The sequence below is a fragment of the Crocuta crocuta genome, unplaced genomic scaffold, assembly GCF_008692635.1.
Source record: "Crocuta crocuta isolate KB4526 unplaced genomic scaffold, BGI_CrCroc_1.0 scaffold334, whole genome shotgun sequence".
In the NCBI taxonomy this organism is placed as follows: Eukaryota; Metazoa; Chordata; class Mammalia; order Carnivora; family Hyaenidae; genus Crocuta; species Crocuta crocuta.
The window spans coordinates 2141007-2151947 of record NW_027533260.1 but is presented as its reverse complement, the minus strand read 5'-3'; the positions used below and the strand labels follow the sequence as shown (position 1 = coordinate 2151947).

General features: G+C 56.3%; 2 protein-coding genes across 2 annotated transcripts in view; one reads left to right on the top strand and one right to left on the bottom strand.

The window, feature by feature from the left end:
- PRR12 (proline rich 12) overlaps positions 1-2590 on the top strand; it is a 24664-nt gene extending 22074 nt beyond the window's left edge. The window contains 5 exon segments of the mRNA XM_077747202.1: positions 31-156; positions 261-358; positions 1417-1563; positions 1661-1756; positions 1981-2590. Of these exon segments, the coding sequence (XP_077603328.1) occupies positions 31-156; positions 261-358; positions 1417-1563; positions 1661-1756; positions 1981-2127 (614 nt within the window). The 3' untranslated portion in view covers positions 2128-2590.
- A 4522-nt stretch (positions 2591-7112) lies between these two features.
- On the bottom strand, positions 7113-8990 carry RRAS (RAS related). The gene is made up of 5 exons (XM_077747413.1): positions 8908-8990; positions 8682-8784; positions 8478-8586; positions 7552-7670; positions 7113-7477 (listed from the first exon to the last, which is right to left on the bottom strand). The coding sequence occupies exons 2-5, from the start codon at positions 8747-8749 to the stop codon at positions 7393-7395; spliced, it is 381 nt and encodes a 126-aa protein (XP_077603539.1). The 5' UTR covers positions 8750-8784; positions 8908-8990; the 3' UTR covers positions 7113-7392.
- Between the last annotated feature and the right edge of the window lie 1951 nt (positions 8991-10941).

Below are 10941 nucleotides of genomic sequence, written 5' to 3'. Positions count from 1 at the left end.
TCCCGCCTTCTCCCCCCCCCCCCAGCCCAGAGCGGGCAGTGCCGGGGCGCCTGCTGAAGACCCGGGCGATGCGGGAGATGTACCGGAGCTACGTGGAGATGCTGGTGAGCACAGCGCTCGACCCAGACATGATCCAGGCCCTGGAGGACACACACGGTGAGCCAAGGCCTGGGAAAGAAGGTCCCGACCCCTCCTTTGCATCCCCGCCCCCCATGCGTTGTGGGGCTTCGGCTCTTCTGACGCCCCTCCTGGTCTCTTAGATGAGCTGTACCTCCCGCCCATGCGGAAGATCGATGGCCTCCTGAATGAGCACAAGAAGAAAGTCCTGAAGCGGCTGTCACTGAGCCCGGCCCTACAGGTGCTTGCGGGGCCTGGGCGGGAGGCGTCGAGCCCCAGCACTCACGGAGGGGCTCCCAGAGCATTAGGCCCTGGCGGGGGGCCACCATTGGAAGGCTGGGGCTTGGCCAGGAGAAAAGTGGAGGGTGGGGCTGGCGAGGGGGAGTCTCTAGGTTCCTAGCAGCCCCGCAGGCCTACGTGGAGGGGGCTTGGTGGGTGCAGAGAGGTCACGGTGAAGGTCTGAGGTGGGCTGCTGCAGAGCGTGGCTCTGGGTGCAGGTTTGGAAACCAAAGGGAGACTAGTGCCTGCCCCCGGGCTTTGTTGTGGGACAGTGTTTAGCGGAGTCTGATGGCTTCTCTGCCATCCTAACGCGGGGCTTGTTAGCACCTCAGGCTTCAGGATTAACTCATCTGGATGATTTTCTTTCTGGAACAGCCTGGGATTCTGGGGTGGACTTTTCGGGCAGCTCTGGTGGGATGGTTGTGCGATGCTGAGAATTTGGGGGCAGACTGTTAGGGCGACAGCATTCTGGGATGCAATGGTGGTCTGGCCTTGACATTTCTGGGCCCATAGCTTTTGGTCTAGTTCTGGGGATTCTGGGATGGACGTGAGGCCGGCTCAGAAGTCCCTGGTGAGATGTTCATCCCTGAGAAAATACGGGATAAAGTGGTGACCTGGTTCTAGAACTCCGGATGGGATGTTACGCTAGAGTTAAAACTTCCGTGGAAATGGAATATCTGTCTGGTTTTAGAATTCTGGGATTGATGTCAGCCTGGCACTGGGGAGTCTGGATTTTAGACTGATCCTCAAAATTTTGAGTAGGATGTTAGGCTGGTGCTGAGAATCCTGAGTGGAATATTAGGGGTCTCTGAGATTCTTGGGCTGGGTCACAAAGCACGTTAATAAGGGTCCCCAGACAGTCCTAGGTTCCTCTGTGCTTTGAGGAGACCAAGACTCCCCAAGTACCTCCTGATCTACAGCCGGAGGGAAACTGAGACACCTGATGATCGGAGAACTGGATGGTGGGTTTGGAGTGCGTGGGCCCAGGGCACGTCCCACTGACTGGTCGGCTTCCCGCAGGACGCCCTGCACACGTTCCCCCAGCTGCAAGTGGAGCAGAGCGGGGAGGGCTCCCCGGAGGAGGGGGCCGTGCGGCTGCGGCCGGCAGGGGAGCCCTACAACCGCAAGACGCTCAGCAAGCTCAAGAGGAGCGTGGTCCGAGCGCAGGTGCGGCCGCAGAGGGGCGGGCGGTGCGGGCAGCCGGGAAGAAGAAGGGCCCTGCGCCGGGCAGCGGGCTGAGGCTTCTCCACTCTCATCCGTCCAGGAGTTCAAAGTGGAGCTGGACAAGTCGGGATACTACACACTCTACCACTCGCTCCACCACTATAAGTACCACACCTTCCTGCGCTGCCGGGACCAGGTGAGCCCCCTGCAGACGCGGCAGAACCCCACCGATTGTGCCCTGGACCCAGGGGTCCTGTCCCTACCCCCTCCTCCCTCAGACCCAGGAGTCCTGACCCCCAGCCCCTCCTCCCTCAGACCCAGGGGTCCAGCTCCCAGTCCCCCCTCTCCTCGGGATATTGACCCCCAGACCCCCAGACCCTGGTGGCCACTGGCCGCAGCTCCCTGTTTAACGCCCCGCAGACCCTGGCCATCGAGGGCGGTGCTGAGGACCTGGGTCAGGAGGAGGTGGTCCAGCAGTGCATGCGGAACCAGCCGTGGCTGGAACAGCTCTTCGACTCCTTCAGCGACCTGCTGGCCCAAGCACAGGCCCACAGCCGCTGTGGGTGACCCCACCCAGCCTGGGGGAGCCACCTCTCCCACCATCGGAGAATTGGGACAGAACTGTGTCCTCAGGAGCTGACCCCTGGGCCCCACCTGCCAGGGAAGTGGGGGGGGGGTCATTGGTCAGGGTGTGTCCATGCTGCCCCCACCAGGGCAGGGTTCAAGTTCGACTCCTCCCCACCCCCAAGCCCCCCTCCACTCCCTCCCCACCCCTCCCGCTGTCCGGTGTACAGAGAAATTATTTATATATATGTATAAATGTCTATTTAGTAACGGTTTCCCTCCCCACCTTGGCCCAATCCCCTCTCCACGGCCACAGCCCCGCCCCCTCCACCTTGTACATAATGTATAGGAAAAGTCTATGTATGGTTGAGGGGGGCGGGGTGGCTTCAGAGAGCTGGGGGACCCCCTCCCCCCCAACCCCCCCTCACAGGCCAAGATCTTTGCTAAAGGCCATTCCCTCCCCAGGGCATNCCTACCTCCCCACCACCCTTTGTCTCTTGCTCTTTCTTGGGCTTCTGTACAACTCAACTTGTATACACTGTGTACACACAACCAGCCAAACGAAAACCCAACGGCAAACACTTTATTGGCTGGCTGGAGTGCCTCTGTCCTGCGGCTTCCGGAGGGGGGCTGAGGGGTTGCACAGGCGACGGGGTCTGGCCTTCTCTGGAACACGGCTTTTCTAGAGTCCTAGAAGTGGTTGGGCTGGGGTCATTGTATCCCTATGTCTCACTGGGTAAAATTAACCCACCCCAAAATTCAGCTACCGAAAAGTGTTTTATCCTATGGTGTCTGAAGATCAGGAATTGGGGAGCAGGTCAGCTGGGGGTCCTGTCCCAGGGTCTGTTGTGAGGATATTGTCTGGTCAGCCAGAGCAGCCCTAAAGGATTGTCTGGGGTTGGAGGATCTATTTTTTTTTTTTTTTAATGTTTATACTTGAGAGAGAGACAGTGTGCAAGTGGGAGAGGGGCAGAGAGATGGAGACAGAATCTGAAGCAGGCTCCAGGCTCTGAATGGTCAGGCCAGACCCCGACCTGGGGTTCGAACTCATCGAGCCGGAAGATCATGACCTGAGCGAAAGTTGGACACATAACTGACTGGANCCTAGTAGAATCTACTTATGATCAGCTGTTGGCCAGGGGCCTCAGTTCCTTGCCATGTGGACCCCATGACAGGGCAGCCTGTCCTCACAGTATATTAGCTGGCTGCCCCCAGAGCAAGTGACCCCAGATAGAGGGTAAGGAAGAAGCCCCAAGAGCTTTATGTCCTAATACACCGTTGCCTCCTACATATTGTTCACGGAAAGGGGGTCATTAAACCCAGTACTCAGAGGGCAGTCAGCTCTGCTTTGAGAAAGGAAAAGGATAGGAATTCTCAGATGCATTTATTTATTTATTTTTTAATATTTTTATTTATTTTTAGGAGAGAGAGAGAGAGACAGCGTGAGCAGGGGAGGGTCAGAGAGAGAGGGAGACACAGACTCTGAAACAGGCTCCAGGCTCTGAGCTGGCAGTCAGCACAGAGCCAGACGTGGGGCTCGAACCCACGAACCGCAAGATCATGACCTAAGCGGAAGTCGGACGCTTAACCGACTAAGCCACCCAGGCACCCCGTCGGATGCATTTAAAAAACGTTTTTTTAATGTTTTTTATTAATTTTTTTTGAGAGACAGTGCGGGCAGGAGAGAGAGAGAGAGGGAGAGACCGAATCTGAAGACAGGCTCCAGGCTCTGAGCTAGCTATCATCATAGAGCCCGACGCGGGGCTCGAACTCACAAACTGTGATCATGACCTGAGCCACCAAGGTGCCCCTCAGATGCATTTTTAAAACCGGCAGAGGCCGCAACAGGTGTAAGGCGTTGAATGGCCTTTTAGGGGTTGCCTAACATAGACTCGAAGGTGGTCCCTTGTGCTCTTGAACCCGGAAACTGCAAGGTCACCCAGTTGAGAGGCCAGCAGAGAGTTCTCGAGATTTGCTGCTGCTCAAATTGTGGTCCAGGACTGCTGCACTTGGAGTCGAGTCGCTTGTCTTCAGTCCCTCGGGCTGAGTCTCAGATCCACTGAGTCAGAAGCCACTAAAGTCAAGTCCTGGGAGGATTCTAATAGACACTCAAGCTTGAGGAGCAGTGTTCTAAGATAAGAGTTCAACATTTGGAGGTCAGCTGGAACCCGGCTTTAAAACGTAGTGAGTAAGCTCTGGTCATTCGAGGGACATTCTAGAGTCTGTTGTCCAAAACAGACTAATGATATTCTAGAACCCTGGCTTCAGTGGTGATGATGGTTGATCAGTAGGTATTAACTGTGTGTAAGGTTTAAGGGTAGACTCAGCATTTCTAGATAGATTCCCTTCCTGGTGAAATTGAGGAAGAGCCCCAATTTGTTCTACAACCTTAGATATTGTCTAGTTCAATATGAAGGATTCTAGAGCCCTGGTTTTACAGTAACACTTAAGGATCTTAATGGGACTCAGTGATGGGCTATGGGATTTTGTTTTTAAGCTTATTTATTTATTTTGAGAGAGAGACGGGAGAACATCCAAGCAGTTCCACACAGGATGGAGCCCATTGCGGGGCTCAAACCCACGAACCACAAGATCGTGATCTGAGCTGAAGGCCGGAGTCAGACACTCAATTGAGAGTCACCCAAGCGCTCCCGGACCATGGGCTTTGTAGAATTGAGTTCAGAGGGGTGAGGATGGATCACTGGTGTCCTTGAACTGTGGCCTGTAGCACGTTGGGGTGCAGACACTGAGAGGCAGTGGCGTGTTCAAGGTTCTGGACTGTTGTGTCAAGCTAGAGCCAAAGCTTCCGTGATCTCCCACAGGAGCTGTGCTATACAAAGTGGGGGGATTGTTCAGAAGGTGGGCGGGGGGTGGGAGCCCCCAGTATCCTCCCTTTGGGGACAGGAGTACTTTGTGGTTGGACCTTAGAATTCAAGTGCCCAAATTTGAATCCCAGCTCCAGCACTAACCAGGTGAGTTGGATCTCAGCCCCTGTCCTCAGTTTCGTTTGTCAAATGGGCTTTGTCAAGGTGAAGGAAAACAATGTTTGATGCACTTGGCACCGCCTGGCATTTAGCTCCCGTTGCCCATGGCAGGTGAGCCCAAGGGGCTCGCTGAAAGTCCAAGAGATGGCAGAAAGGGAAGAGGATGGCAAGGCGTACAAGGACGGGCATCGAAAGGCCGAGAAGCTTTGAGGCATTGGCAGGGCTCGCCAGATCCCAGGAGAGGGCAAGAACCAGTGGGACAGGCACTCACATGCCCAGGGAGCTGCCAACTAGGCCATGCCAGCCTCTTCCCTGTCGTCTGATGAGCTCTGGAACGGTGGTGAGCGCAAACCTTCCAAAAATGGCCTGCCAGTTGTCGCGTGGGTCTGTTCGTGTGCCTTTTGCCGGGCGTAAGCGGTAGCTTTTGTCACCTCTTCAGAGTGCATCTTTGTTCTTCAAGAAGCAGGGTGTCCCAGCCAAGATTTGGCCCTGATGGACAGTGCAAAAAAGACTCAAATCTCCTATCTGGGTAGTGGTGACGGGGGCACCCAGGAAGAGGGACATTGCCCAGGACTCCGCTGAGAGCGCCTCACCTCTGGCTGGAGTTAGGTGGCGATGTCAGACCTTGTTTGGAAAGTGATAGAATGTNCATTCCCTCCCAGTCCTGCAGGGGTTGGGCCCGTGGTGAGCAGAGGTCCTCAGGGTAGAGGGAGTGAACACGTAGCACAATACACTGGAGCCTCGCTTATTCCCAGGGCGGAAGGTTGAACGCAGGCCAAGGATTCTGTGATAATGAAACCCGGAAAGGGATATTTAAGCTAATCATTGTTCGAATCTGGAAAACAGAGGGACATTCATGGTTCTGGGGCCCGAGGAGAAGAGCGGGGCCTCCGTTGTGGATAAAAGAGTGCTTACCGTGTTCCCAGCGCTGTGCTGGTCTTCTGGGTGCCGATCTGGTCCCTAAAGGCCTCTCCGAAGTAGCTCTGTGATCACCCCATTTTACAGCTGAGAAGACAGGCGCTTGGCCAAAGGGCACTTCACTAAGAGGTGGCGGAGGTGCTGCCGGGGGCCCTCCTCTGCCCTGGAACCAGGAAGTGGGTTCTGGGGTGGGTGTGAGGGGAGGAATTTGGGATCAGGGGCCCAGAGACTCTGTTCAAATGAAGCAGATGTATGGAGACAGGGAGTAGATCGCTGACTGGTGACAGTTCTAAAGTGGAGGTGTGTGGACCAGGTGCTGGGGCTTGGGGACATTTGTCAGGCATGGGAGATGGGCACGCAGTGGTCTCCAGCTCTGGCGCCGGCCTTCCAGGTTAGCAAATAGAGCACAGTATTGGGGGTCCTGGGTCGAAAGGGGAGGCCCGCAAGGGTTCCCAAACAAGCGAGTTGGTACCTTGCTTGGGCTGGCCTTAAGAAGTCCCACACGTCAGCCCTTCCTAGGACATAGGCTCAAAGGGGATGTGTCTTCACTGGCCCTCGGGCCATTGAGGGTTTGGACTCCGAAGTCGGCCCAATTGGGAACTTTCTGGAACTGAGAACTTGCCAGCCAGCTGCTTGGACACCATTCCACCCACCTGTCCCTTCTTCCTGCAGCCAAAAGGCTTTTCTCAGTATATACTGGGGGTGGTAGGGGTCAGGCAGGGTTTGTAGCGGCAGCCTGTTGCCCAGATTCTGGAATCTTCTGGAAAACCACTATCCAATACATTTAAAAAGCTGCCTGTAGCTACTGGCTACCTTACTGAACAGTGCTGTTCTAGAACTTTACAGCAAAGAGGGAAAAAAAATTTCAGATGTTAAACCCCATCCCACCAAAACACAAAAGGGCAGAATGGCCCAAGTGAAGGTGAAGCAGGGGCCCGGACACCTGCTTGGCTCGTTCTCTGGCCCCTGCCCACCTCCCTCCCCAAGAAGCAAAGGATTGTAGATCTGATGGTTGTAGGTGGAGTGAGGCGTGTGTGCCCTGAATTCACCCACCACCCCTGAACCGTTCTTTCTTTTTAAAAAGCATTTTCTGACATTGGCAGTGACGTTTATTTCCCTGGGGGCGGAGAGGGGAGTTATATACAGCAGTGACCCGGATGCCCGGGAGCCCCTCACCCCAACAAGGGGCTTGGGTGGGGAAAGAAGGCATTGGCAGAAGGCACACAGTGGCGATGTCCTGGAGGAGGCCAGGAATTACAGACGGGGGTGTAGTGTATCCTGGGAAACCCAGATGGGGAAACTGAGGCTCGGTGAGGGCAGCTGGTCCCGAGAGCTCATGCTGGTTGCTCCTCTCGCGTCGCCGGGGCTACAGGAGGACGCAGGGGCAGCCCCCGTCCTTATTCCTGGGGGCGCTGGGTGGGGTGGGTGGGAGCTCTTGTTCCTGATACTTCCTGTGGGAAGAAGCTAGTGAGTTTGGGTCACAGGAGCTGGCGACCAGGACGACCGGAAGGGGGCCTCTGCTCACCGGACGGCCCGCACCAGCTGCTCGAAGGCCTCGTCCACATTGAGGCGCAGTTTGGCCGAGGCCTCAAAGTAGGCCACGTGGTGGGAGGCACCGTAGGCAGAGGCTTCAGATCGGGGGACCTGGAGGGGGGACAAGGGGAAGGGTCAGGTGTCTGCACTCGGGGTGGGTCCCAACCAAGGGAGGCAGAATATCACACTGTACACTGTACGCTCTAACAGGGGTTACGTGGTGCAGGGGCTCAGGGAAAACTTCCAAGAAGTTCATTGGGCTCATGCCAAGAGGACTCAGCACCACCTAAGTATTCAGGGAAGGCTCCAGAGACGTTTGTCCTTCTGAACATCACATAACTGAGCTCCCCCTGCAGAGAAGTCCGGGTGTTCCCTCGAGAGGCCTGAGCAACGCTCGGAAGGCTGGAAACCCCCAAAAGCTTAATTTAAAAGAGGAGTTCGGTGTGGAGATCACGTAGTCTCTGTGTATAGGAAGTGGAGAGAACAGGAAAGAAGGGACAAGACACGGTGGGTATCAGGTCTTGTGGAAGAGCTGGAGTTCTCTGCTGGGGGCGCTGGGGAGCCAGGGGAGGGCCTGGAGCAGGGAAGGGGCCAGGGCAGTGGGGGGCAGAGTGGGAAGTTGACTGGCGGTGGGGACAGAGCAGAGTTGGGGCTGGTTGACCTGGGGACGGGGGGCAGGTGCCCTCTTTGCCGTCCAGCCATCTCTGCTGGGAAGAGTCCTGTGTGCAACGCTGGGAACTCAGGGGATCCAGCTTGGGGGCGACACTTTTAGTGATGCGTGTGACGGTGGAGGGAGCGGGGCGGGGAGCCGGAGGAAGCTACTGATGTGACGAGACACAGAAGATGCACCGAAAGGAGGCTTCTAGGCTGAGATGCGGTCCCTGGGGGGTGGGGCAGGGAGGGTGGGGTGTCCCAGACCTGGCGCTGCGTCTCCAGATCTGCCTTGTTCCCAACCAACACGATGGGGAAGTCGTCTCGATCCTTGACTCGGAGGATCTGCGTGAAAAGCTTGCCTACCTCGTTGAAACTGCGGATGAAGCCAGAGGCATGAGGTCTAGCCAGTAGCTTGCCGCTCCCCACGCCCCCCCCCCCCTGCCCCCTACTCTGCCAGCCTCTACTCACCTCTGCCGGTCGTTAATGGCAAACACTAGCAGGAAGCCATGGCCAGCGCGCATGTACTGCTCCCGCATGGCACCGAACTCCTCCTGGCCTGCAGTGTCCAGGACTGCAGACGGGGAGAGGGGCTGCTCTGGGGATGGGGCTCCCACTGGCCGCCCCCACCCCTCGACCAGGAGCCCTCAGCCCCGCCACCATCCTCCCATCCGCTGCCTGCCGCCCTCGCCCTCACTGTCCAGCCGGGCCGGGACACCATCCACAGTGCAGATCTTCGTATAGGAGTCTTCGATGGTTGGATCATAGTCAGACACAAAGTAGGACTGGTGGGAGAGAGAAGACACTGTTACTGCCGTTCGTTCAGTGCTGCAGCAGAGATGATGTAGCCCTGCCCCTGGGCTCTGCCTTTCTCTGCCTCTCCGCCTCTTTCTGGGTCCCCATTCCTCTCTGTAGGGTCTCTGTTCTTTCTTCCCACCTTACATAGTCTACTTTCTGAGTCTCCCCTGGTCCTCGTTTTCTAGTGTAAAATACATCTCCTACACTATGATTATGTCCTGGCTGTGCAGCATTGAACAAATCACTTCCCCTCTCTGAACCTCAATTTCCTCATTTGGAAATTTATGATATAAATAGGACTACACTTAATCCAGTATTTGTGAGCTTCTGGGAAATTCCTGTTAAGCATTTAACGTATGGCCTGGATATAGTAGGTGCTCAGTTATTGGGAGCTATTATTGTCCAGAATATCTACCAGTCTAGATCTCTCCCTTCTCCACTTCCTCCCCTTCCCTCTTTTTTTCTCCTTCTTCCTCCTCCTCCTCCCTCTCCCTCCTCCTTCTCCTCCACAGCTTCTTGTGTCTCCTCCCAGGGGAAGGTCCCAGTTCCAATCCAGCAGCAGAGAAACTGCCCCGCCCGAAGTCTGAGCCCCTCCCTTCCTGCCTGGGTCAGGCCAGCCTCCAGCCAGGCCTTTGGCCAGCTTTGGGTCTGATCCTGGGTGCAAGGGCCCCAGGGCTGGGACCTTTTTCTATATAGGCCAGGGTGTCCATGTGGGCACAGGCTGGGGTCTCTCGAAGGGTCTGGGGCCCGGGGGCCTCTGCGGTAGCATTTCAGAAGCAGACACCTTCCTAAGGTTTTTCTAAGGTTGCAGGGTTTCCCTTGGGAATGGGGTGGAGGTTTCCTAGGCAGGGGCGGATTTTCAGGAGGGAAGGAGTGATCTGGCAGCTGGGGGGTCTGAGGGCTGCATCCTGTCTGTTGGGGGGTGGGTGGTGCTTGGTGAGGGCTTGTCTGGAAGGGAGGGTGTAGGACCAGGCCATGGGGGGATTAGGGGCGTGTCTTCAGAACACATCTGGAGAAACGCAGGGCAGGGGTGAGAACTGGGGAGAGCCCGAGGGTGCCCTTTTGGGAGGTCTGCCATAGAATATAGATGCATATCTATAGAGTCTCAAACACCCTGAGATGCATTTATAGGATCAAAGAAACTCCCAAAGAGCAGGTCTTTCAGGGGTGTCAAGAATCTGGGGCTTCCTCGATGGAGATGATTTGGGGGCTAGCCAAAGTTTCTGAGAGGGGCTCAAGGATTTAGAGTGGAGGAAAACTCAAGATGGAGAAGCAGGTGGTTTTCCTGGGGGGAGGGGGGAGGTCTGGGTCTCGGGGGATGGGGGATCCCCAGGACTTGGAGATTTACGGTTCTCTGGAATGGCCAAGCAGCGTGATGTTTCTGAAATCCCTTGCGTCTAAGGATGCCTCTCTCAGGACTGGATGGTCCCAGATGGGTGCCAGGCAAAGTCTAGGCATAATTTCTAGATTCTGGGGGAGCTAAGCATCTAGGCTGGGGTGATCTCCCAGTTAGGCTCTGGGTGGCTCAGGGAGGAAGCTGGGATCTGGGATTTGGGGGAGATGGGGCTCAGGGTAGGAGGAGGTGGGACCTGGGGGTGGGGCCCCATGAGAGTGCTTAGGGTCTAAATGGGGTGACTTCTGGATTTAGGGTGCTTCCAGGGGGTGCTCAGGGTCAGGTCAGCGGGGACCTGGGTACTGGGAGGAGGGAACGGTGGGTTTCAGGATGCCAGTACAGGAGGAAAGTCCCTTGTGTAGGGGGTGGAGGCCCTGGGGGGGGTCGGGGTTCAGGGTCACAATCTGAGGGGATTTTTAAAGAAGGTCTCATAGGAGGTGCTCAGTGAAGGCTCGAGGGGGGGGATCAGGGTCTCAAAAAGGGCTCCGTTCTAGGTCCCCGGGGCACCCCCCCGGGTGAGGGCCCACTACCTGGATGAAC